This window comes from Danio rerio, chromosome 4, assembly GCF_049306965.1.
Source record: "Danio rerio strain Tuebingen ecotype United States chromosome 4, GRCz12tu, whole genome shotgun sequence".
Taxonomy (NCBI): domain Eukaryota; kingdom Metazoa; phylum Chordata; class Actinopteri; order Cypriniformes; family Danionidae; genus Danio; species Danio rerio.
This window is the reverse complement of record NC_133179.1, coordinates 29,966,583-29,992,171: the sequence shown is the minus strand read 5'-3', so window position 1 is coordinate 29,992,171 and position 25,589 is coordinate 29,966,583. Positions and strand designations below refer to the sequence as shown.

At 33.6% G+C, this 25,589-nt stretch overlaps 1 protein-coding gene across 8 annotated transcripts in view; it reads left to right on the top strand.

Moving 5' to 3' along the window:
* celsr1a (cadherin EGF LAG seven-pass G-type receptor 1a) overlaps positions 1–25,589 on the top strand; it is a 141,741-nt gene that overhangs the window by 112,005 nt on the left and 4,147 nt on the right. For 4 of the 8 annotated variants that reach the window (XM_073947235.1, XM_073947236.1, XM_009300461.5 and 1 more), the window contains 20 exons: positions 1,323–1,443; positions 2,480–2,663; positions 2,757–2,858; positions 3,996–4,090; positions 4,381–4,590; positions 6,139–6,322; positions 6,414–6,554; positions 8,232–8,412; positions 8,525–8,692; positions 9,084–9,210; positions 9,678–9,878; positions 13,115–13,289; positions 16,000–16,112; positions 16,576–16,655; positions 17,012–17,138; positions 18,058–18,183; positions 19,482–19,576; positions 21,387–21,484; positions 21,771–21,926; positions 23,728–23,955. In XM_073947235.1, coding sequence (XP_073803336.1) covers positions 1,323–1,443; positions 2,480–2,663; positions 2,757–2,858; positions 3,996–4,090; positions 4,381–4,590; positions 6,139–6,322; positions 6,414–6,554; positions 8,232–8,412; positions 8,525–8,692; positions 9,084–9,210; positions 9,678–9,878; positions 13,115–13,289; positions 16,000–16,112; positions 16,576–16,655; positions 17,012–17,138; positions 18,058–18,183; positions 19,482–19,576; positions 21,387–21,484; positions 21,771–21,926; positions 23,728–23,955 — 2,912 coding nt within the window. Of the gene's footprint in view, positions 1–1,322; positions 1,444–2,479; positions 2,664–2,756; positions 2,859–3,995; positions 4,091–4,380; positions 4,591–6,138; positions 6,323–6,413; positions 6,555–8,231; positions 8,413–8,524; positions 8,693–9,083; positions 9,211–9,677; positions 9,879–13,114; positions 13,290–15,999; positions 16,113–16,575; positions 16,656–17,011; positions 17,139–18,057; positions 18,184–19,481; positions 19,619–21,386; positions 21,485–21,770; positions 21,927–23,727; positions 23,956–25,589 lie in introns of all 8 variants that reach the window. The other 4 variants (XM_009300462.5, XM_073947234.1, XM_009300460.5 and 1 more) reach the window with 1 other exon arrangement.

The following is a 25,589-nucleotide window of genomic DNA, read 5'->3' as shown; positions in this document are numbered from 1 at the left end:
TAAGCACCATGCGGCCCTGCAGTCTGCACTTTTTTAAGGAGAGAACTGTAGAAAAGGAATGTTAAGTATTTTAGTGTCCACAATGGATATGTATTGATCTCTGACACTGTGTAAAAAAATAAAACGTTGGCTCAACTTTAAATTGTAAGGCAACTTGTTGTACACTACTAGTCACATTTTTTTAAAGTGCTATTAACTTAAAAATGCTGTGCAGCAATTTAATTTTAATTAACCTTTGACATTAAACAACGTTTCTTATCTTATTTCTAAGCTGATGAGCGTATCTATTTTACAATTCCAAATATGCACCTAGCTGACCTATTTTCCCACCAAGATTTTAGAGTCGTTTGGTGAATGTTACTTTTCTAAATCACCTGCTTTTCAAGTAAAGCACAGGATAAACCATGTGTACATACACCTGTAGAGGAGTCCACGGCCACCCATGAAAACCATGTCAAAAGATGTTTAATTGAGAGGAGAGTCACACAAACGGGCCCCGTCCTGTTTCAGTGTTGGGTTTTTTACTTATCGTCTGAAGTCTGCCAACCTGCACATATAATCACTTGATCCCTACACCATGACAAATCCTGCCAGCCACTGATAGATATGTTTTATTTAACATAGATTTATTTAATTGAGGGATCTGTGATTTAAGAGCGAGATAGTCAGTTATAATAATTTATAATAAATTAGCATGCCTGCTTTAGTGTCTTGAAAAATATCTAGTCAAATATTATTTACTGTCATCATAGCAAAGATAAAATAAATCAGTTATTAGAAATGAGTTTTTAAAACTATTACGATTAGAAATCTTCTCTCCGTTAAACAGAAATTGGGAAACTAAATAAATTGTGATTTATAAACTAAACATATATTTTACTTTATTTCACTGTTACATGTTTATTATGGCATTATGTATTTAATAAATAATCAAGAAATTTCTAAATGATTACAGTAAGTAATTGCAGTGTTGGTAGTTGATTTCAAAGAAACTACTTACTTCTCTACTAATTTAAGTAAAAAAAAAAATTAAAGGAAGTACTTAGGTACCCTAAAAATTTAAGTTGTACCACAGTAAGAATGTATGTAAGCCATTTTTTACTTTGTGTGAATATAAATATCTTGACCATAATAAATATTTTTTGATTTAGATTAAATTACATTTTAAAATAAAATGCTACCTTTTTTTTTTTTTTTTTTTTTGCTGTAACAAATTACAGTACTTTTTTTTAAAGTTGCTTCAAAGTGTCTTTTTTCAGTGTAGTGGTCTCAGATTTGTTGTACCTCATCACACTATTAATGACTGTGTTTTCTCCACCCAGAGTTGAAAAACCTTGTCCTCGGGGTTGGTGGGGAAACCCCATGTGTGGTCCTTGCAACTGTGATGTCAGCAAAGGCTTCAATCCTGACTGCAATAAGACTACTGGAGAATGTCGCTGCAAGGTATATTATTATACTATTATTCGTATTTATTTATACATAGGTTCTTTCAATATGACCTTCTCTAAGCTTGTTGTCTTAGTAATATATATATATATATATATATATATATATATATATATATATATATATATATATATATATATATATTTTTTTTTTTTTTTTTTTTTTTTTGATGTTTTGATTGAAGATTAAAGGTCTGTAATTTGTGTGGGCATTTTTTTATGCTCATTATATAAATAAAATTGTTGAGCACACAAACCAATGACAGAGTCTGATTTGTATTAATGAATCCATTGTGGAAAAAAAAAGGAAAATCGCAAAACCGAAAATAGAATCTAAATGTTTTCCAATCTTATCAAAAAAAAAAAAGCAAAGAGGCAATATTGTGTCCATTGGCATTGGAAAGATGCAGGGTACAAAACTAGCATACAATGTAAAAACACAGGATTTCACAAAATTCAATCATGTCCCACCCAACACAAATCATTTAAGTTAATCGGTTTAAACAAATTTAAGTGGACTGAACATAAAACAATTAAGCTGTGCCTAAAAAACCTCAAGAATTGTGTTTGTTTAGCTCATTCTAAGTTAGTAGAATGAGATTAAAGTTTTTCGATTGTCCAACAGGCTGCAGAAGATGTTCTCAACCTTACACCACATTCTGTCTTTATATTACGCACTTAGCCATAAAGTGCTCTGCGTTGTGAGACAAAGGGGGAAAAAAAAAACTCTCAAAAAAAACTCTTTTTGGGACAACTTGAATGTTCTATGTGCCTTCCACATGAATTTGTAAAAATGCTTTCTTACAAAAGTCAACTTAAATGATTTGTGTTGGCACAACATGAAGGTATTATGTGGAACACTTGCTACTGCTAAAAAAAAAAGCAAAAGAAAAAAAAACAAATTTTTTTTCATTTACATAAACGAAAGTGTCAGAGGTAAACGGGTAAATGTAAATGTGGTTGACACAACATGAAGTCAAATTTATTTTGAACTTTAGAGATTGTTACATTACTACAGTGTTTCTTTCACACAGGACAACTACTATCAGCCAAAAGACAGTGACACCTGTTTCCCCTGTGACTGCTTTCATTTGGGCGCCAACTCGCGAACATGTGACCCAGAGACGGGACAGTGCCCTTGCAAGGCGGGTGTGATTGGGCGACAGTGCAACCGCTGTGACAACCCTTTCTCTGAAGTGACTAGCACCGGCTGTGAGGGTATGTACCAATTTTTGTTCATTCAAGTATCTTTTTGCAGAAATTATATATATAAAGTACCAACATAATGTTTTCTGTGTTGTTACCTACTAGTTGGATATGAGGGCTGTCCAAAAGCCTTTGATTCTGGAATCTGGTGGCCCAGGACTAATTTTGGATTCCCTGTGGCAATGAATTGCCCCAAGGGATCTATTGGTGAGTGAAACAGGCCTTTTTATCTTCACAAAATTATTGTATTTAAGCTAAAGAACAAAAATGACAGACACATTTGAGGTTTAATCAATAACTTTTTGTATTTTATTTTAGGGTTCAACTTTTTATATCTTATGTGGTGCATCAATTATTTTATTTCAACCATTATGCTATTATTCGGTTGTTGATCTATCATCCATTTTTGAATCGCTACCTTTTTCTACAACTTTTAGATGTTTACAATTAGGTCACAGTAATCAATACATCGACTTATCGTACAATGCTCATTTTTAATGACTCAATATATGCTGGCCATCAGGCCATTAACAGTGAGCATCTGCTACGTTTTAGCTGATTGCACTATGAGTTTAACCTCTGTTGGACATCTACAATGCTTACCAGCAAGTAAAGAAAGGGAGAATTTTCACATTTTACTGAAAAATAGCTACAGTCCATATGAGAAACGATTAACAATGAACATTAAAGTCCGTTTACAAGTGCATATACATGTTGTTTTGTCCCTTGAACATGTTATGCCTATTTATTTGTTCATTATATAAACAGGGACCTACATTGGTCCTAAAATGACAGTAATAACACCAATTGCTATAATTTATATGACATAACACAACAACAAAACTGATTGATCATGACAGGCCTATCCAAAAGGTTTAAATTCTTGATTTATTGTCGATTTGATCACATTAGATTTTGTTAGCCTGCTACACTGGTTCTCATTCAAGAGAAACAATGGGCTGAATCTTCTTCAAATGCCAGTGTTTTCAGTGACTTTCTGTCGTTGGGCACTGCCTCGGCCTACATTTACATTACCCAGACTGTCAACAAAGACCTCTCATTGGCAGAAGTCTGCAGTTAGATCTTTTCATTGGTGGGGTAACTGAATGTTAATGAGGCCTTGTCTCCAGAGGAAGCTGGTTGGCAAACACAAAGCATTTTGGGACACAGCTTGGCAGCGCTTGTATAAAGACACATTCACCCAGTAGCTTGTTGGAATGAGGTCTTGAGAAACCTTTGAAACCATTCTTTCAGTAAAAGAATTTATTGTATTTCTAAAATGTATTTCTTTCATAAATTTATCAAATGTTTAAAAATGATCTGTTGTTTTCTTAATATGTTTAGGCACAGCGGTCAGGCACTGCAATGATGAGAAAGGATGGTTGCCCCCTGAACTCTTCAACTGTACCACCATCACATTCTCGCACCTCAAGAAAATGGTACATCTATCGATGTTTTGATAATCAGTTCTCATTTCCAATGGTTTACGCTATTTATGGAATTATCTATCTTGATCTTGAATGTAACTCCTTTACATATTGGCAGTAAATTGTCTAGGTAGTATAAATCTACACAAAACAAGCGATTTTTACCCACCCCTAAACAAAGTCATCACTGGGATGAGCAAATCATACTACAATGTACCGATGAGATTATACAAATTAAATCAGTTACAAACTACTGTGATATTGTGTTGAAATATCTCTTTTGTTCGCCTCTTTCTAACCAGAATGACGATTTGCATCGCAACGAATCCTTAATGGATGGCCAGAAATCAAGAGACATCGCTCGCATGTTGCACAACGCAACCGACCAGACCTCTTCTTTCTATGGCAATGATGTCAAGACAACCTACCACCTCCTTTCTTCGATCCTGCGCTATGAGAGCCAGCAGCAGGGCTTTAACCTAGCTGCCATGCGAGACGCCAAATTCAATGAGGTTGAGTTCATATTTACTAATTCCTCAATACAATCCAATGCTAAAAGTTGACATTAGATGTTCATTTTGCACAAGTTTATAAGATTCTATAGAGTCTTATCAAAAAGTCATGTAGATGGCAGTACAAATAAACACTACAGCGAGCAATTTTGCTTGACGATCTATTCTTAAGAAGCTAAACCATTGCAGCACACACAGTGCTCAACCAAGCCTTGAGTTTTACATGTTTTTTACGCAGCGGATGCCCTTCTAGCCGCAACTCATCTGTGGGAAAGCAGCCTGCCATTATCAATGTAAAATGTAAAACATCAATACACTGGTATATACTTGCATACTATATTTTAAAAAAATTGTAGGTACAGCTAGTTCTTAAAGACTTTAAGACTAAACTGAATCAAAATTTGCTGTGAAACAAAACACTAGTCTGGCAGAGCAGACACATCACTAAACACACACACACACAAACACACACAAAAAACAACTATACTTAAAAGTGAAAATTGTATCTAATGTTACAATCACCTCACAGCAAGAAGATTGCATGTTCTCCCCGTGTTTGCATGGGTTATCTCCGGGTGCTCCGGTTTCCCCCACAAGTCCAAAGACATGTGGTATAGGTGAATTGGGTAAGCTAAATAGTCTGTAGTGTATGTGTCAATGAGTGTCTTTGGATGTTTCCCAGTGATGGGTTACAACTGGAAGAGCATTCGCTGCTTAAAACATGTGCTGGATAAGCTGCGGCAACCTCTGATTAATAAAGGGACTAAGCCGAAAAGAAAATGAATGAATGTATGTATGTATATTCCTCATATAGTACATAGAGTTGAGTTAGATCTCTGAACAAGTCACTAACCTAACCATAAACCTTTACTCTCCCACACTATTTTATCTATACTTGTAATTAAACATCCTGTTGAGAAATTATTGTGTTTCTGTGAATATAGTGAACACATAATAACAGCATGTCAAATGATAAGACAAGATCTTGTAATTATTAAAAGAGCTGGTTAGAATAGCAGTAACCATTGCAAAATATCAAAAAGACACTATTAAGTAACTATAAAATGCATTTATCAAGCTTTCATACTGAACACTCCTGCAACTACATAACAACGTTAAGCTAAAAACGTCAACCATACATTATATCAACTCCCTGAGCATTGTGTTGTCAACTTTTCCACATGTATGCACTTTTACCATTATTTAAACACCAACTATACTTGCATTGCATTTTAGGGGGATTTTTCTGTTGGTCTTTGCTGGGCTTGAAAAAAAGTCTTTAGCAGCCCAAAATTTCATGCTTTTAGTGGTTTAGCAGATTAGTGTAAATAACACAGTGTATAGTGACTACTGTCATGAGAACGAAAACGCCCACGTTTAAAGTGGCGCATCTGGCAACATGAACATGCTTATCATGATACATGGTTTTAGGATAAGGATGCGTTTTAGGGCCGCATTCATTATGTCTAGCCTTGGAACAGATTCAGACTTCTAATGGCTCTCAAATGTCCAGAATTTGACCCTGAAATATGTTTCTGAATGCTGTAGAACCTAGTAAAGGCTGGCAGCGCAATCCTGGATGCCAGTAATAAAGAGCACTGGGATCAGATACAGAGAACAGAAGGGGGCACGGCAAATCTGCTCAAACACTTTGAGGAATATGCCAACACTCTGGCTCAGAACATGAGGAAGACTTACCTGAAACCCTTCATCATCGTAACAGAGAATATGGGTGAGCATTGCTAAAAGTATCTTGCGTAGAACTTCAATGTAGTTTTAAGCATGGTTTTGAAAGGTTCTTTATTAACCTTTTTTTTTGACAGTTTTTGCAGTGGATTACTTGGTCACTTATCCAGATGCAACAAAAGTACCCAATTTCCAAACTACTGACCAGGAGTGTCCCAAAGACCTCAAGTCTTCTGTACTTTTCCCAGAATTCAGCTTCAAATCATCAGAGCATAAAGGTAAAACTTACAATATGGCAACAAAAAGACATTGAATTTGGAATTTCTGTAATAAATATCTCCTAAATTGGACATGATAATATAAAATACATCAGAAAAAATATTATATTTCAATACATTTGTGTTCACTCTCGTATATAATTAATCACTAAAAAAATCTTTGAGTTTTCCCCACAAAAACTTTGTTTGCTATAGAAATGTAGCATTTCTTGTAAAATATCATTAAACAGAATCTCTTATTATATTAAAAAGGTCTTAAAATGGCGAGTAAATGTAAAGGGGATTACAACAATTTTGAAAGAAAATGCAAATGTCTTTCCTCACATCCATTCATTTACTATCAAAATGTGCCTTTAGGGATTCCCTATATACAGTAAGAGAAAACTTTGATGAACTTATAAAAAAAGCTTTGATTTGGCAAACACTGTCACATGCAGTGAAATTGGAATGCTCTGACCATACACAAACATCATACATTTCAGGGGAAGACAGGTCAGTCGAGAGGTAGCATAGGAAAGATGGAAAATAAGATACATTGGGGAAAAAGGAGGTAGAAAAGCCCCTCAGACTGTGCTTAAAGTAGGGCGGCATGAGATCAGGGGAAAAAAAATGATATTTGAGGTTATAATATTGGGTAAATTTTAAATACAATTTCCTGGCCCCTCTCTTCACGTGACACTCTCTGTGTGGGGTAAAAAAGCAACTCACAGTGTCAGCTTCGCTTCTCTTTCATTTACATTCATCATAATTCCTGATACATTTTAAGTGTCGTGTCCAAAAATAATCTCTGAAACGGGTAGGATACTGTGGGTGCTTAAGGCTAATTTGTGCTATTCATATAAGTCTTGTGAAAACACAAGCCAGTATTTTAAAAATATTTTGACAGGCTACCAGATGCTTTCTAAAAACTAAACTAGTTTTAGAGATAAAAAAACTAGTTTTCGAGATAAAAAAATAAATATAATCTACATAGATTCAAATGTTTTTGATATGCTGTAATCAATCTGAATGTGCAATTTTTCTTATTTACCGCATGTACACAGACATTACATGAAACAATAGGTCATGAATATTTACCTGAAAGTTTTAGAAAAATCATGGAAATTCCTTGAATTTTAGTAGTTAAAATGTGCATAAACCCCATATATTAAATGTGTTGAAGTATGAACAGATATGTGCTACAGTGATTATTTAGGAAATATAATTCATACTTAAAATTAGTTTTTTAAAACCCAAATATTTATGTTGGAGAAAAATATTTAAGAAAAAATTTAAAAAGAGCAAAAACTAAGAGAAACCAAAAAATGTATAAACTTTTGTTGAAATTTTGTAGTTTGTCATTTTTTATTTTTCTATTTCTAAAGAGCTTTAGTGACTAAAATAGGATTTGATAAATATATCTCTTTAATAAACCTGTTTTGTTCAAATGCACCAAAATATCTGATCGATATTCACTGAAAAATGGATAAAAAATATACATTTTCAAAATGGGGTGTACTCATTTATATGATAAGCAGTGCTAGGCTAATTATAGACTACAAGCTAGCTTGTCAATAGTTGCTAGCATTAAAAAAATAATAATAATCTGTGCTTTTCTGTAGTATCGAGTCATCAAATTTAAAAATAGCCGGATGCAGAAATGTCACATTTTGCACATGAACACTCTTGTTCCGCTAGTTTCACCTACAGATGATCCAGAATTTCAGATCAACTCTGATGAAGAGGAGAAGCAGGCTACAAACAAGAGAAAAAGGCATGTTGAGACCATTCCTCCATTTCCTGTGGCTTCAGTCATCATCTATAAAACTCTAGGCCAGTTTCTACCAGAGCACTACGACCCTGACCGCCGCAGCCTCCGGTACAGAGCGCTTGTTCATCTGTATAGTGCTTGTCCAAATATTTAGTCTTGGTGGCATTCCACAGCCACTCTGTTGCCATGCTGAGAAAGTTTGTGTTTTTTTTTTCCACAGGGTGCCCAATCGCCCAGTCATTAACACTCCCATCGTGAGCGCAACTGTGTACAGTGAAGGTCAGCCATTGCACATTCCTCTGGAGCGACCAATCACACTGGACTATAACCTTCTGGAGACCGAGGAGAGAACCAAACCAGTGTGCGTCTTCTGGAACCACTCCATCACGTGAGTCCTAAACAATAATTCACTTTTTATTTTTCAGTTATGAAACTAACAAAACAAACATTTCAGAAATCAGTTTAAAGGGGCAGTTCACCCAAAAAACAATTCTGTCATCATTTACTCATCCTTCATTTCTTCAAAACCTGTTTGAGTTTCTTTCTTCTGTTTCCAAACAATATATTTTTAAAAAATGCTGGTTACTGGGACCAATTGACTTCCATATTAAGTTTTCAACCAGCTTTCTTCAAAAATACCTCTTTTTTCACTCAAAAATGTTTAAAAACACAGAAGGTAGACAAAATAATGAGGTAATTTCCATTTTTGGGTGAACTATCCCTTTAAGTAGCTGATTTGCACATAATTAACACCAGTTTGATATTTTTCTCTGTGTCAGTGTTGGTGGAGCAGGCGCTTGGTCATCCAAAGGATGTGACATCATCTCCAGAAACCACACTCACATTAGCTGCCAGTGCAATCACATGACCAGCTTTGCCGTCCTTATGGACATCTCCAAAAGAGAGGTACAAAACAGCCATATTTTTTTCAAAATAGCTCAAAGAAAATAGCTCAAAGATGAAAAGTCTGTTATCCGTTACTACTATAATCTTCAAAAAAAAACCTTAGTTTAGGTCACAATTCATGCCATTTACTACTGGTTTAAATTACCTGCCTATTATTGAGATATTAACTGTCCATTAGTAGTTATAAAGTATCTTATTCTGTATACCTAATACTAACCAAAACCTAAACTCAACTTCTAACTTACTATTATTAAACAGCTAATTAGTAGTAGCTAGTAGTGTTTGTTAATAGCATGAATTGTGACCTAAACTAAAGTGTTACCAATGATTTTTTAAATATGAAATCATATGTGTTTTTATTACACGAGACTAAATAAATGAAAGTAAATAGTGACAGATTTATCATTAGTTTGGGTTAACTTTGTCTTTAAATTGAATTTCTACAACTTTATCTTGTTCTTGTCCAGCATGGTGATGTTCTTCCTCTGAAGATTGTCACCTACACCACGGTCTCTGCCTCTCTGCTGGCCCTCTTTATCACCTTCATTCTACTGGCTATATTACACAAACTGCGCTCCAACCTCCACAGCATCCACAAGAACCTGGTGGCTGCCTTGTTCTTCTCCGAGCTGGTCTTCCTTATCGGTATCAACCAAACCGACAACCCGGTGAGGAACTCGTCCGCACAGTTTTATTGCACACAAAAGATCTACATTCATATTTTCACTCTTAATATTAGCGCATCTGTGTAACCTTGCAATACTTACTTTATAAAAACGATGATTTGGGATACAGTACTTGCCTTTTTTGAATATTATTTAGGCCAGTGTTTCTCAACCACGTTCATGAAGGACCACCGGCACTGCAAATTTTCTGTGTCTCCTTAACCAAACACACCTGATTTAGATCATTAGCTCATTAGCAGAGACTGAAAGACCTGTAATGGGTGAGACAGACAAAGGAGACATCCAAAGCATGCAGTGTTGGTGGTCCTCCAGGAATGTGGTTGAGGAACACTGATTTAGGCAGCATGTCCTTTTTTTGTTTTGTTTTGGAATTTTTTTTAGCTTTAGTTGTAAATAGACACAGATATTTCACTCTGTAATGGTTCTTTAAAGTCTGCTTGAAATCAACATTTACAATGTTTATTTTGCAAGCTCTCATTGCTATTCTTATGGTGATCAATTAATGCGTGCAAGTTAAAGCTCAATATTTACAACCTTTCCAAATAAGGTCAATAAGGACCTTCTGATTCTGCCTTTTTTTAATGGGGGTAATAAATGAGCATATGCAACAAAGATACAAAACAATATTACTTACCTAAGCCACATACATAGTCATTATCATTAAACAAGCAAGTGGGGTATCCATTTTTTTTTCTTTTTTGCATTTTCTCGTTTACTGTTGTTGCTTATCGTCAGAATAAAAAGTCCTCACTATGATCATGCCAATGCACCATAGTTCAACTAAATTTGGATGTGAACCAGACAATCAAAAAACATGAAAGCTCTCTGTAAAATAATGGAAATACTGCAAAAGCATGTACAAATGCAAGTGAGAAGAAACTCCGAAGACCACACATGAAATTACAAGATGGTTTGAATCTTTCATCATGATAAATCACAAGTGAGAGTTTTGATCTTAAATGTGGTTTTGTGGAGAGTCTCTGCAATATCCAGAATTGAGATTCTCATTCTTAGATTCCACTAATTGCTTTGTTAAGTCTGTAATTAACAGCTGGATATAGTTGTGAGTTGAGGTTACTTTGGCAAATGGCTACGATTACTGTGAGGTGGCTTTTATTTTGGGTTATTTGACATTCAATCCCCGAGCTTCAATGCTTTAAATCCATTTCTATGTGGTTTGACACCATCTTCCTGTCTCTGTTTTCTGTTTGTTGGGTGGCATTCACTGCATAACGTCTTACAGTATTATTTTTTGACAAATCCTGCAGATTCTTTTTTAAGCTTTTGAAACAGCAGGAGTTTAATCCATTAAAACGTGTTTGCAAAGCCACACAAAAATGCTGTTAATGAAATTATGAAGTTTTAAAGGTGCCCTATAAAGAAAATCTGTGTATACCTAGACATAGTCAAATAATAAGAGGTCACTATACGCAAATGGCCATTCCATCAGCCTCAAACACCAATGTTTCCTTGTTCTCATGTAAGTTCTACCAGTGGAAAACAGGCCAATCCGAACACAAAACAAACTGTTGCATGTTAAGTTATGTTCTACGTCATCCGGACATGGTGAGCAGTCATGTTGAGCCACAAAGATCACTAGCCAAAACATAGGGAGCGCATAGGATTGTTGTATTTTTAAAGTTTATTAATATTTATATTAAACCTACAATAAATATGTGGCACTCTTATTTTGAAAATGGGAAATGCAGCTGATTTAAAGCTAGCCTCAGCAGCTTTAATGTCATTAAGCAGCATCTCTTTTGTTAAGTTTAATTAGCATTATAATTTAGCCTATATATTTTATTCAAAGTTATTCTGCCTGGAGGTTTATTTTAGAATGTAACGTTCTACTCCATTGTTGTGTTTGTGTATGTTTGTGAAAAAGTACTGTAGCAAGCACAACAGAGCAGAGCTCAATATTTACAACCTTTCCAAATAAGGTCAATATGGACCTTCTCATTCTGCGTTTTTATGGGGTAATATTTGAGCAAATAAAACAAAGATTTTTTTTTAAACTTACCTAAGCCACATACCTACTACATTGTCATCAGAGAACACTTTAAATTATTAAATCAGAGCAGTATATGGTACCTATAAAATCCAGACTATATTCCAGCAAAACTTTATTTTTCCATGCTGTAACTGGTCTCTGTTAGTTCTGGGGTTGGCTCAGAGTTATACCAACACACTCTCACATTATTTTAATAAATGTGACGTCTGGCTACATGTTGGACGCACTGTTTAGGTTTAGCTCTGTAGAGAAGGTTAGGATATCTACTCTTCTGTACTAAGTGGATGATTTCACAGCCTGTCAAGTAAACGTTCTGGTATAAAACCCTACTGTTTATATTAGGTGTAAAACAAGGTAGATGTTAAGCACAGTGTAGATGCTGTTTCTCGGGGCCAACAGTAGATAACAACAAATGGCATCTTGATTAGAACATTTTAGTATCACTTTTTAATCTTACTTCATAAAAGTGTTATTATTACAAATAAATTGTCTGATCTATGTTGGACATAATTAGTGACCATAGTTTTTTTCCCTACAAGTATGGATATTTAAGTGCAAAACTAGGATATTTACAAAAAAAGAAACCCACACATTACTCTTAATATATATTATATTATATATATATATATATTATTGAATATTCATAAAGATTTCTTATTTGAAGTGTTAACTTATTTATTTATAGCTATTATACTTTATTATACTTGACATACTGCCTGGTACCTATTTTGTAAGAAAAAATAAAGAATAAAAATGCAACAGAAAATAAAGAAATAAAATGTAACAGAACATGCTTTTTATGTTATTTACAGACCAAATACCCTTTAATTTAATTTTAATTAACTTAGCATTTTTTATTTATTTTTGCATGTATTTTTTATATATTTTTTTTATATTTAATTTTATTTCATGAAGATTTCTGTTATTGATTTAAAGTTTATACATTTAAATGCATAAACATTTAAGTAGTATTTGTTGTGTATTCTTCTGTTTTATATATATAAAAAATGTTTTAGTGCAACAAAGATACATAATGGAAAAGACAAGGTTTATTTTATTTTATTTACAGACCAAATACCCTTTTATTTTAATTATTATTTGTATTATATTCATGTATTTTTTTTTTACTTTTTTAATTTTGTTTTATTTTAGGAAGATTTTTTTGTTGACTGCTAAGTCTCCTTATTCATCTTTTTTCTCTCTCTAGTTTGTGTGTACAGTAATAGCCATCCTCCTGCACTACTTCTACATGTGCACATTTGCCTGGACGTTTGTGGAGGGTTTGCACATTTACCGCATGCTCACCGAAGTCCGAAACATCAACCACGGACACATGCGCTTCTACTACGCCATCGGCTGGGGGATACCTGCTATTATTACAGGTCAGACACACACAAACACACCCTCTCCAGTCTGTTCACTAATTACTATTTCATATCCACCCAACGCCCAACACCTTTACATGTTGGTATTTGTATGCTCATGCCCAGCATATACAAGATACACACCTTCAGCTCATGAATTTCCTTAATAGATTATATACAAAATGTTTGTAAACCACCACATAACCATATTTATGCTGTCATGCTTGGACTCGCCCCTTGTTTTGGATAGTGTGTGTGCGTGTGTGATCCCTGTGGGAACGAGACAGGACGCCACCGTCTTCATATTACTAGCTCTCTCTCTCTTGCTCCTTTCTTTTTCTGTTTTTTTCTCTCTGATGGCTCTTGCTGTCTATAATGGGTGTCACTTTCCTCACTGGCAAATGCTCAAAGCATGGCAAAAAGCCCCTTATCTGCAGATAATAGGACTGTCCTGACTCCTCCCAGCTCAATGAATGGCTGCCTGCTTTCTTTACGGCGTTCTGTAATTCAGGGCTCATGCTATGGGTTTGGGATTTGAACAAATTTCACTCCGGTAACTCATCCTGTTATGTTCATACTGCAGATATGATACCTCAAATTTTGCTTCTGTATAGAAAAAGTTTGCTTTGGGTCTAATATTGTGCTCCACAGAGCAAAACTAGTTTTTAAATAAAAGTACCCGTGTGATAAGATTTGACATGCACTTTGCAGAGGTTCTTTGTCCATTTCAAATGTAATAACTAAAAACCCTGGTTGTGATGTTAATTAAACACTGGTTAGCACAAAAATTTGAAGCAGTTGTGAAAATCACATAAACACATTGAACAATAATCGGTTTAAAAACACTTTAGAAGACTTTAATTAGAAGGTGGAAACCAACCAACCACAATAGCAAGACCCTCATACTTTAGAGCAGTGGTTCTCAAACTGTGGTACGTGTACCACAAGTGGTATGCGGGCTTCCTTTTAGTGGTACGCGTAGATATCAAATGTGTCATATGTACATGCTATTATTATGCCATATTTATAAATAAAGTATTTAGAAATTTATCAAAAATGATTTATATATGAATATGACATATAATATTAGTTATTTTGTGACAAATAGCCTATATTTCTGAGGTCCAGGCAACATTTGCATAAGTTGATGAATTGGCTACTGTATGTTAATAATTTACATTTAAGTACAGCACTTTTCTTTTTACTTTTTAAAAACATTAACCTACCATTTTTAACTTTTAAAAGCACATTTTAATTTAAATGTTGAAGTTTTTAGTTTGCTTGTTTTTTTTTACATATAAGCACAGAACAATGTTAATGTTTAGACTATTTATAATGTTTAAAATGGCAGACAATAAAAAAATATTCTTAATAATAGAAATTAATCTACCACGTTTTAGAACTGTGCAGAGCTGTAGCTGCTTTACTGGGCTTACCACGCTACTGTATTTCAATACAGCTCATTATGGTGGTACTTGGAGAGACAATATTTTTCTGAGGTGGCACTTGATGAAAAAAGTTTGAGAACCGCTGCTTTAGAGCTGTTTTAACCCTTGCACGCGTGAGTTTTAAATACTCCAGTTGACCCTGCTGCATGAGTTTTTGTGACAGTTACTTAGAGTCTGTTGTGTCCTAAAGTTCCCATGGCGGCGCATCTAGTTTATCATGTGACGCACCAGCCACAGTGATCTATGTACATATCATATTTTGTTTCTTTTTCTTTTTTTTTGTAAATATTAACAAATTTATATTGTGAAATCTCTGATAGTCCGATTCTCAAATATGTGATTGAACATATATTTTGTCAGAAGTTAACAAGAATTATTTGTATTATTTATTAAATTACACATTAATTATATTTTATTAGCATCTAACCCTACCTCAACTCCCAACCCATTGTGTAATGTAAAAACCTTGTTGTACAGTGTCACAAAAATTATTATATTATATTGACGTTAGTATTCTCAGCTGTATCCCATCTAGACTTCACCCTCTCCTGCAGGTTGGTAAAGTATAGATGGGATACAGCTGAGGATACTTTTCGTTAACTTCTCATCATAAATTGTGATTTATGACAAGCACTGCACGCCTCTTACTGGGCCTCAGCGCACACCATCAGAACTTTCTAATCACACTGGTGTGATCATATGCGTGAGATGGTAATAACGATGTTTTCACCATATTTGTGAACAATAGTTTATCATCTAATTTATTGCAATGTTGACAGCAACATTTTTACTTAAGTTAATTAGGCAAGTTCTGCAGCTAATTGGGGAAAAAAATCTTAAGGGTAATTACAACCTTAATTCATCTGTTTTTATTCCTGCCAACCAAACATAATGAATACTTTCCAAAAGATCAACTATTTTAGTAAACACTGTGAAAATATCCATGCTATATGTTAAACCTCACTTGTGAAAAAGATGAGAAAAAAAATCAATGAGGGCTAATAGTCTTTTAGAAGCACAATTAAACACTCAAGAAAGTGTTTTACATTTAAAAAGTTAATACGATGTTAAAAAGAATATTGAATGCATAGAAACTTTTAAAAACGCCCTAGAATTTTCTCAGAATACCCAGGTAATGCCATAACAGGGCCCTGGCAATCAAGGACTTGGATGATAGTTACTTTATCCTAACTTATAACAGAAAATCCTGCTTTTTAAAGATAACGATAACAATCCTGCTTTTTGAATAACAAGTCATATTAATATTTGCATCACATCAGGTCTGGCTGTGGGTTTGGATCCGCAAGGATATGGCAACCCTGACTTCTGCTGGCTGTCCGTCCACGACACCCTCATCTGGAGTTTTGCTGGACCCATCGCTGTGGTGGTACTGGTGAGTCCATCCAGCAGTTATTTACTGAACCATTTAAAGCAGGGGTGCACAAATTCGGCCCTGGAGGGGCAGTGTCCTGCATATTTTAGTTCCAACCCCAATTAAACACACCTGTCAAAGGAATCTGGAGCTAAACTATGGAGGACACCGGCCACTCCTGGACACTCCTGATTTAAAGTAAGAAAACTGATAAAGTTGCCATCATTTACTCATTATTCGCTTGTCACTGTTTGAGTTTCTTTTTTCTATTAAACGTAAAAGATGTTATTTTAACCTTTAACTTCCATAGTATTTGTTTTCTCTACTTTGGAAGTCAGTTGTAACATTTCAACAGAATCAAGAAACTCATAAAAGTTTAAAACCACTAGTATGGGAGAGTAAATTTTTTTTAATTTTGAATGAACTATCCTTTTAACGTTCTCTCTATCCACATTAACGCAACTGTAAACCATCTTTTTAACAGGTCAACATTGTTATCTTTGTGATGGCGGCAAAGGCATCATGTGGCCGTAGACAACGCTCCTATGAGAAGTCAGGAGTCACGTAAGACATTTTAAAGTTTTTATTTGAAGCATTTACTGTGGACATTTGATGTTCTGGGGTCTGATTTATAAAATTTGCTTCGAAATATTTCTAAAAGTGAACATACAGCAGAAAAAAAATTAAATATATGTATTAATAATCATGGCTCATTTGATGATTTACGGTGGTTAAATTAAATCAGTGCTTACAAAGAGTTTGCTTAAATCTACACACATTCTCCTTTCAAGATTCGAGGTCAAAACTTTTGCATGGAATGTGTCATTCGCACATTTGGCCCTTGTTTTGTGGGTACCCCATGTTGATAAATGAGATCCCTGGTTCTTACTGCGGTTTATTTGCCTGTGTGTGTTCTTCAGTCCAGCTCTGCGGATGGCCTTCCTGCTCCTCTTGCTTATCAGCGCCACCTGGCTGTTGGGTTTAATGGCTGTTAACAGTGACGTCATGACTTTCCACTACCTGTTTGCCATCTTCAGCTGTCTGCAGGTAAACATCGCACTGTTTCTAAATACCATTTCTATTAAGAAATACATCACTGCTCATGATAAGCTTGAACATATATCAAATCACTAAACAGACTTTATGTGTCTGCATTCTGGAATATGGCAGTCAACTACAATGCAGATTATAGGATACATTTAATACATCGACAGGTTTTCTGGCTTGTTATTGGTGACTAAAGCTAAAGATGCTGTTAACATATACCATTGGTGCAGTAATGCTAATGTGGCTGTACACACTAATAAAATATTAGTATAATAATATACAAGCCATGATGTCTAAGCGGGCAAATTGTCAAAAATCAATACAAATACACATATTAGAGCAACTGGGATGCACCAACACAATCTGCAGATTTGTCAGTTTGATGAAAAACTAAAACATGTTCCTTCCTGTTCTGATTAAAATAGAATCTTTTCTAAATACACTTCATGGTCAACATACTGAATGTTGATACTGCTTTAGACATCTAGTCTTGTAAAATAAATATTTTTGCATGTAACCTTGGCAACTAACTAAAATAAGTTACATTTCTGGAATCACTGAAGACAAAACCTTAAAAATAAAATATAAAATAAAAATAGAATGCAATCAATATGAAAAGTTATAAACATTAAACAAAAGCACATAATGCAAGATCAATATGTAATCACATTTGAATATAACATATTAGCATGAATGGCTCAGTGAGTAGCACTGTCGCCTCACAGTAAAAAAAAATCACTGGTTTGAGCCCCAGCTGGGTCAGTTCTGTGTGGAGTTTGAGGAGGTGAATTGAGTAAGCTAAATTGGCCGTAGTGTATGTGTGTGAATGAAAGATTGTATGGGTGTTTCCCATAGTGCAGTAGTGTATAAAATAAAAATAAATACTGATGGAATTCTATTGCTCATTTTTGTTTTTCAGGGCGTATTCATTTTCTTCTTCCATATTGTGTTCAATAAAGAGGTGAGGAAAAATCTAAAGAACGTTTTCACTGGAAAGAAACAATTACCGGATGAATCCAGCACCACACGCACAACCCTACTGACGGTAAGTTGTTGGAACACATGTAAATTATTAGATATCGATATATGTATGGGTTTTCATTGCAAAAACATAACTTTCTTGTTTTCTAGTGCAAATATATAGCATTCTTAAATTCAGGTTACATTTACTTGCGATATTCTGAGAAAGAAAAAATCGAAATAATTATATTATTGATTATTATTATATATCACAAATATATATCACATAATGTTAAAGACAAATCTGCTAGTGGGCTAAAATTTCATTTGATTTTTGGTTTTTAAATTATTTGAATCCCACTGGTAGATATGTGTTGTTTTAAACATAATAAATGATGATAAGGATTCAAAATCTATCTTATAAACCTAAATAAATAAGCACAACTCAATATAGAAAGTAATTTATTTACTCAATATATAACTCAATATATAAATAATTTATTTGCTTCTAAAGTTAACGTACAGTTAAATTATTATTTTTCATCTATATATTATTAAATTAATATGCATTTAAATTCTTTTTCAAACATTTCAGAGCCAGGCAAATTTCACAGTATTTCCTCTAATATTTTTTGTCCACAGGGGGAATAGTTCAATTTTTTTATTTAGCAGTTTTGAGATTATTTTGTTTTAATAATTTGTTGACTGTAAGAAAAACACTTCTAAGAAAACAATGATATATGCTTAAAGTCTGGGTAAAGAGAATTCTGGAATACTTTAGTATTTAGTATTGTAGTTATCACGGTCGTCTCAAAGCAAGAATGTCACTGGTTGGAGTCCCGGCTGGGCCAGTTCTTCTATTTTGTAGTTTTGAGATTTTTTTTGTTTCAAATCATTTGTTGGGTCAATATTATTAGCCCCCTTAGGAACTTTTTTTTTTCTTTTATTTGATTAATTAATCACTTTAAGCACTTTAAGCTGAAAACTAGTATCTCACAAAATAACAATTGAAATATTATGTACTGTCATCATAGCGAAGACAAAAGAAATTTTAGTTATTAGAAATTAGTTATTAAAACTATCATGTTTAAAAATACATTAACAAAAATCCCAATTAAACAGCAGGTGGGAAATATAAAAAAATGGCCTTATAATTTTGACATTATTTCAAATGTTTGGATATTAGTACTGAAAAAAAAGACAAAGCGGAAACTGATGCACTCAGTGTATGTCAGTTTATCGCTAAGCCCTGTTAATTAAGTCATTTGCATGCAATAAAAAAGCAATTTCACATCATTGGCGATCAAAGGGAAACATTTTCTTTGAAGTAATCTGGCATTTGTAAACTTGATTCACAGTACTGTGCTCTTTCTCTGTGTGTAGCGAACGCTGAACTGTAATAACACGTATATGGAGGATGGAGCGCTGTTCCGCTCGGCCATTGGAGAGTCTACGGTGTCTTTAGAGAGCACAGTCAGGTCAGCCAAGAGTCACAGCAGCTACTTTACTTACACTCACAGGTAACATGCTAATGCTGGGCACGCTGCTACTCTTTGTGAAACATTTCACTTTTCTACTTGACTGTTTTCACTCACTCTTTTTATCTTATTGAAATGACTTTTCTCTTTTTAGGTGCATGAGCAAAAGTGCATGGCTTCTGCTTTGCAACAATATATACAAATGTATATGCATGCATGAGATTATTTTTCGGTAACACTTTAATTTAAGGTGACTTAGTTATTATTAATATGGTAATTGCAATAAATTATGTATAAATACATGTAAATGAACCCTAAACACAACCCCTATTCTAACCCCAACCATAGAGTAAGTGCATGTAATTAATTAATATGACTATAATACTAAGTAGTTATTGAATAGGTACACTCAGTAACGTCACCTTAAAATAAAATGTAACTAATTTTTTTATTGTGTTAACAGAATGCAACCATGTGATATCTGTACATGCTCTGTTTTATTAGCGGTTTTCAAAGCACTTGTCATTTGGCTTTATATATTGATCCGCGAGTGCAAAAATCAACTTAAGACAAAGATCACATGCAGTTTATAAAACATTCATATGCAGACAATTCTATAGTATTAATAAATATTGAAAAATCTTGACAGTTAATGCGCACCACATAAGCACGGCTAATTGACCTCTCCCTTCCCATAATGTTAATTATTTATTTAATGTTTGTTTTTTAATGTTAATGAAAGTGATCTCACACTAAAACAACCGTTAACCACATTTCGAACAATTCAATTTGTAAGTAAACCAATAGTATAGCCTGATATATAGCCTTTGTAATGAAATATTACAACACGCACATAATTCTCAATTTTCGCTCATTAAACTTCATTTTAGTTATTAGCTTTTTAGCATGTAAAGATGACCTTCATGCTAACTGACAAATATTGCGCACATTGTAGCTGAGATCAAACATGAAATTTAATCGTAGCTTCCACTCATGTCTATCCCAAGTTATGTGTTCAAATGAGAGTATTCTGTTCGTTTGATAAATAAGGCCTGACAGGATTCATATAATGATGTTTAATATTTCATATGGGAACAGACCCTGCAAGACCCTGCAAGTTTTGTTATTAACATAGCTAATTAGCACACTGTTATTAGCACACTTGTGATATTATTAATAAATAATTACGACTCATAGTAGCGATGGGCGAAACTTAGCTTTTCACAGCTTAATATTATAATCTATATTAATAATATATCAAATTCAATTACCCAAATATACAATACCGCCAGTGAAGAATATTTATACTTTTAAAAACTACTGACCTGGCATGCAAAATACATAAAATGAACTAAATGAAAATTAACCAAAACAATGCTAAAACATATACAAAATGGTCATATAAATAAGGCTGTAGTTAAATTAAATGTAAGTATTAGTAAATTATTTCTCTGTAGTTTTACTAAAGTACTAAAATAAATAAAGTTACTAAAACTAAACTAAAACAGCCATGAATTGAAGTTAAATACATATAAAAATGTAATAACAATAAAACTATTAAAACTAGTAAATTAAAATAAAAACAATTTCAAAATTTGCATGTGTTATTGGAATAATCACAATTAATAGGTTACACGTAACTGTACTTTATGAAGCTAAATGAGAAGAATTTGAGCCAGTTAGGATGAGATGGGTCATTTCTCATTCATTTAGTTTTTTCCCACTGGAATCTAGTGGCAACTAGAGGTCATGCATTTCGCATGTGTGCTGTATCTCTCTCTCTCATCCTCCTCCTTTGACTCCTACACAGGGATGAATTGGGTCAGAAGCCCAGTGTTTCTGGAAACGCTAAAGCCGGACTCACAGACATTGATGGCTCACTCTTCCGTAACGGCACTAAAGCAGACGGTAAGAAAAGTGCTACTAAGACAACACTGATATATGTTTAGAGTCTGGGTAAAGAGAATTCTGGGATACTTTAATGTTTAGTACAAGTAGATAAATTAAATATTTATATCTAATACAAGTAAATATGAATACATATGTAAAAATTTGGGTTTTGTATTTTAATATCACTTTATCTCCTTTTATCCAGATGCAGACATTTGTAGTTTGACATCTATATTTGTTAGCTACTAAGCATGTTGATAAATGCAATGTAATGTAATATTAACATGAAGGTTTGTGTTTTCAGACTCCGATTCAGACAGCGAGCTCTCAGTGGATGAACACAGCAGCTCATACGCTTCCTCACACTCATCTGACAGCGAGGATGAAGACATCGACATGCAGCCTAAGTGGAATAATGAGAGACAACCGCTACACAGCACTCCAAAGGGCACAAAAGAAGGTATTTTCCTTGCAAATACATTAAATGGGACAATCGTGAACATTATAGTGTTAAAATATTATAAGGGGAATTTTAATTCTGAATAAGACAGCTCAAATACTTTCATTGAACTGTTACGCTATTATAAAGTCGCCTTGTTTAAATCTGCTTTGTTGTAAAATTACTGCCTGATTGGGATATGATATAACGTGTGTTTCACATTGGACAAAAAGAAATATTAAAATATAATAATGTATTTTACCACAGTATTTTTGATGGATTTTCTGTGCTTGCGTTTAAACTGACTTTTACCTTCTCTGCCACTCGAACAAATAAATTACTGCTTAGGTCTATTAAATGCACTAAATTTTGATTAAATTACATTGTCAATGCTATAAAAAGAACCTTAAAAAACTAGTCACATCAAGCTTTCGCCAGAACATACAACCTTTTATCGGTGGCTGAAATACACTTGCTGTGTCTATAGCTCATTGAATCCATTAGAAAATGTGAAAAAAGCAACCCAATCACGTTTTTTAGTCATATTATTTGAAAGTTTCCTTGTTACAATGAAACTTTTCATTTCACTACTGAAAAATATTAATTGCATGTGGTTAGGGTTAGGATGCGGTTTAGGTTTAGTTGCATGTAATTAAGCATAATTATAATTACTATAGGAAGTACATGATACATGTAACTTCTTGAAAATTCTGTGTTTTAATAAGGTTACTCTGCAACTACATGGAAAAAAATGTGATGTACAGTAGAAAGTAATCTATTACATTTTACCATCAATGATGCTGCTGCATTATCTACAATGGTCAGAGATAAACACTGTTTCTGACACTGAACTGTTTCTAAGGTCAATATCAAAACTTAGTTCTTCTAATTTCATACCCAGAAAAATATCATTTTTAATTTTAAGAGTTTTCACTGAGACGTGAGCTATGTCGATTTATCCTGAGCCTTAATAGCTTAGAAATTCTTTAATTAAATGCAAAGTTGACAGAAGTTAAAACAAGCAGAATGATGTACACACTAACCTGTGCATTATTTAGACACAAGATTGCACTAAACAGTCAAAAATTTAAAGCTGACAAACGAAACTGGCTGAATGGAGCATATACTAACCTAAGTATTATTCATTCACAAAATGACACCAAACAGTCAAAAACCGTTGCGTGAAAACATTGCATAAATCTGAATGTGGATGTAAATATACCGATGTGAACATATTCACTGATGGTCAAACTATCGTTTGTTGTCTCGGAATAACATACCTTGGAATGTCGCGACTGTCCAATCAGAATCAAGTATTCCAGACAGCCATGTAACAAACATAGTTAACATGCAGTTGTACAGTATATATTGTCCTTCACATAAAAGGGTAATGTCTATGTGTGTAATAAATTCCCAATGATGTGTATTAAGTTTGTGCATTGTCCTTGAAGTCCATCATCTTTTCAAGTCTTCATAGGGTTTATGTTCTGGAAGCTGTAACCTCTTCATCTTTATCATTGTCTGATTGTTTAAATATGTAAGGCTTTCATCTATAACTGGTCATTTCTAAGATATTGGCTGAATGAGATTTGCTCTTTTTGTCAGTATATACCCACTGACGTCCATAGCATTTTTTACCTACTATAGAAGTAAACTGAAATTATCACACAGCATTTTTCTAAATATCTTCTTTTATGTTCCACAGACAAAAGAAATTCAAAGGTTTGAAACCACATGAGGCAGAATGTTTTGGAAGAACTATCCCTTTAAAATTAAAATTTTTGTTACTGAAATGTCAAATAACACGTACCTCTTCTTTTAGTGGACACAGTGTCTAATCACGTGAAGCCGTACTGGCCGACTGAAGCCATGACAGCCAGTGATAGTGAAGATCCTGGAGGAGCAGAGAGGCTGAGAGTGGAGACCAAAGTTAACGTGGAGCTCCATCAAGAAAATAAACTCAATCACATAGGAGAGAGCACTCAGGACAAGGAACAGCCAACACCAGCCATACAAGCCAACAGCAACCACCAGCCTGAACAGAGGAAGGGTAAGAGTACTTTAGTTTCATTACTGCTATTAATAACCATCATGATAAGAAAAACATACATTTCCTCAATCCTTTATAAATAAAGAAACCGCAAAAAGATTGTATTTTTAATTTCATTGAATTTTTATTTTAATTTTTTAATTATTTGTAAAGATTTGATCATTTTATTCGTTATTCTTTTACTGTTTTAATATCTGTACAGTTTATTATTATTATTTTTTTATCAATAATATTATTATTAGTAGTAGTAGTATTTATTTATTAATAATTATTATTATTATACTTATTATTATTATTATTATTATTATTATTATTTCTTCATTAATATTAGTAGTAGTAGTATTTATTTATTCATTATATTATTATGTTTTTATTATTATTTCTTCATTAATATTAGTAGTGGTAGTAGTAGTATTTATTTATTCATTATATTATTATTATTAATATTGTTATTATTATTATTATTAATAATCAATAATAATATTATTATTATTTTATTTATTATTATTATTATTAGCATTATTTATTCATTAATAGTATTAATATTATTATTATTATTATTATTATTATTATTATTATTATTATTATTATTATTATTATTATTACTGTTGTTGTTGTTATTATTATTATTATTATTATTATTATTATTAATTCATAAATAGTATTAATTTTATTATTATAAATATTTTGGTTGAATTTATTTTAGTTCAGTTTAAAAAATCCCCCTTATCAACTACCTGAAAAAGAATCGTTTAAAAAAGTAGTCAGAAAAAAATATCTGATTTTAAATAAATATTTTATATAATATTTTAATTAGAATGACAATTTTTTGTCATATTTTCAGTCTGATTTTGATGAGTGTCTTGTATTTGTATTAGTCGGGTTTTTTTTATTTAAAACAGTTTATTATTAGTATTACTGATATACTTATTATTATTTATTCTATTTGTTGTTTATTCTTTTTTTCTTGATATTTTTGTACATCAAGTGTAACGAAAGAAAATGTAAAAATGTTTTCATAGCATCTAGTTGATACTGGGTTACATACTGGGTTTATTATTTCAGTTAATGTTTTTTTTTTCCTTCTCTTGATTTCATGAGAATTTAATGTTATTAAAGAGCCCATATTATACATGAAATAGGGTCATATCCTGGTTGTAAGGGTCTCCAACAACAGTCTAATATGCATGCAAGGTCAAAAAACACTTTCATGGTCTTATAATCTGCATTTATTTTTAGCTAATTATCCCAGCGACTCCTGTATGAATCGTCCAGTGATTCATTTGTTCCCAAACCCCTCCTTAGCGCGGAGCTAATCTGCGCTGATTGGACCGATGACAGTCTGTCGCGATTGGTCGACTGCCTTCAGTCAGAGAGGGAAATGGCCAATAGCTAATCAGCAATTTAAACGTGGATTTTAGCTGCCACACTATGGCGAGTGGATAGTGCCACGGATAACCGAACGAAGGAGACAGTCGTGTACTCGCCATACCACACACACACACACACACAAAAACACACACACACCTCCGGATGACAACGCTCCCGCTTCCGCCCGCACCCGCCAGGTTTTAGCCTGAAAACCCGCTCCGTTTTCTGCCCGCCGCGCCCGGTCCCCGGCCCGGAGCGGAGAA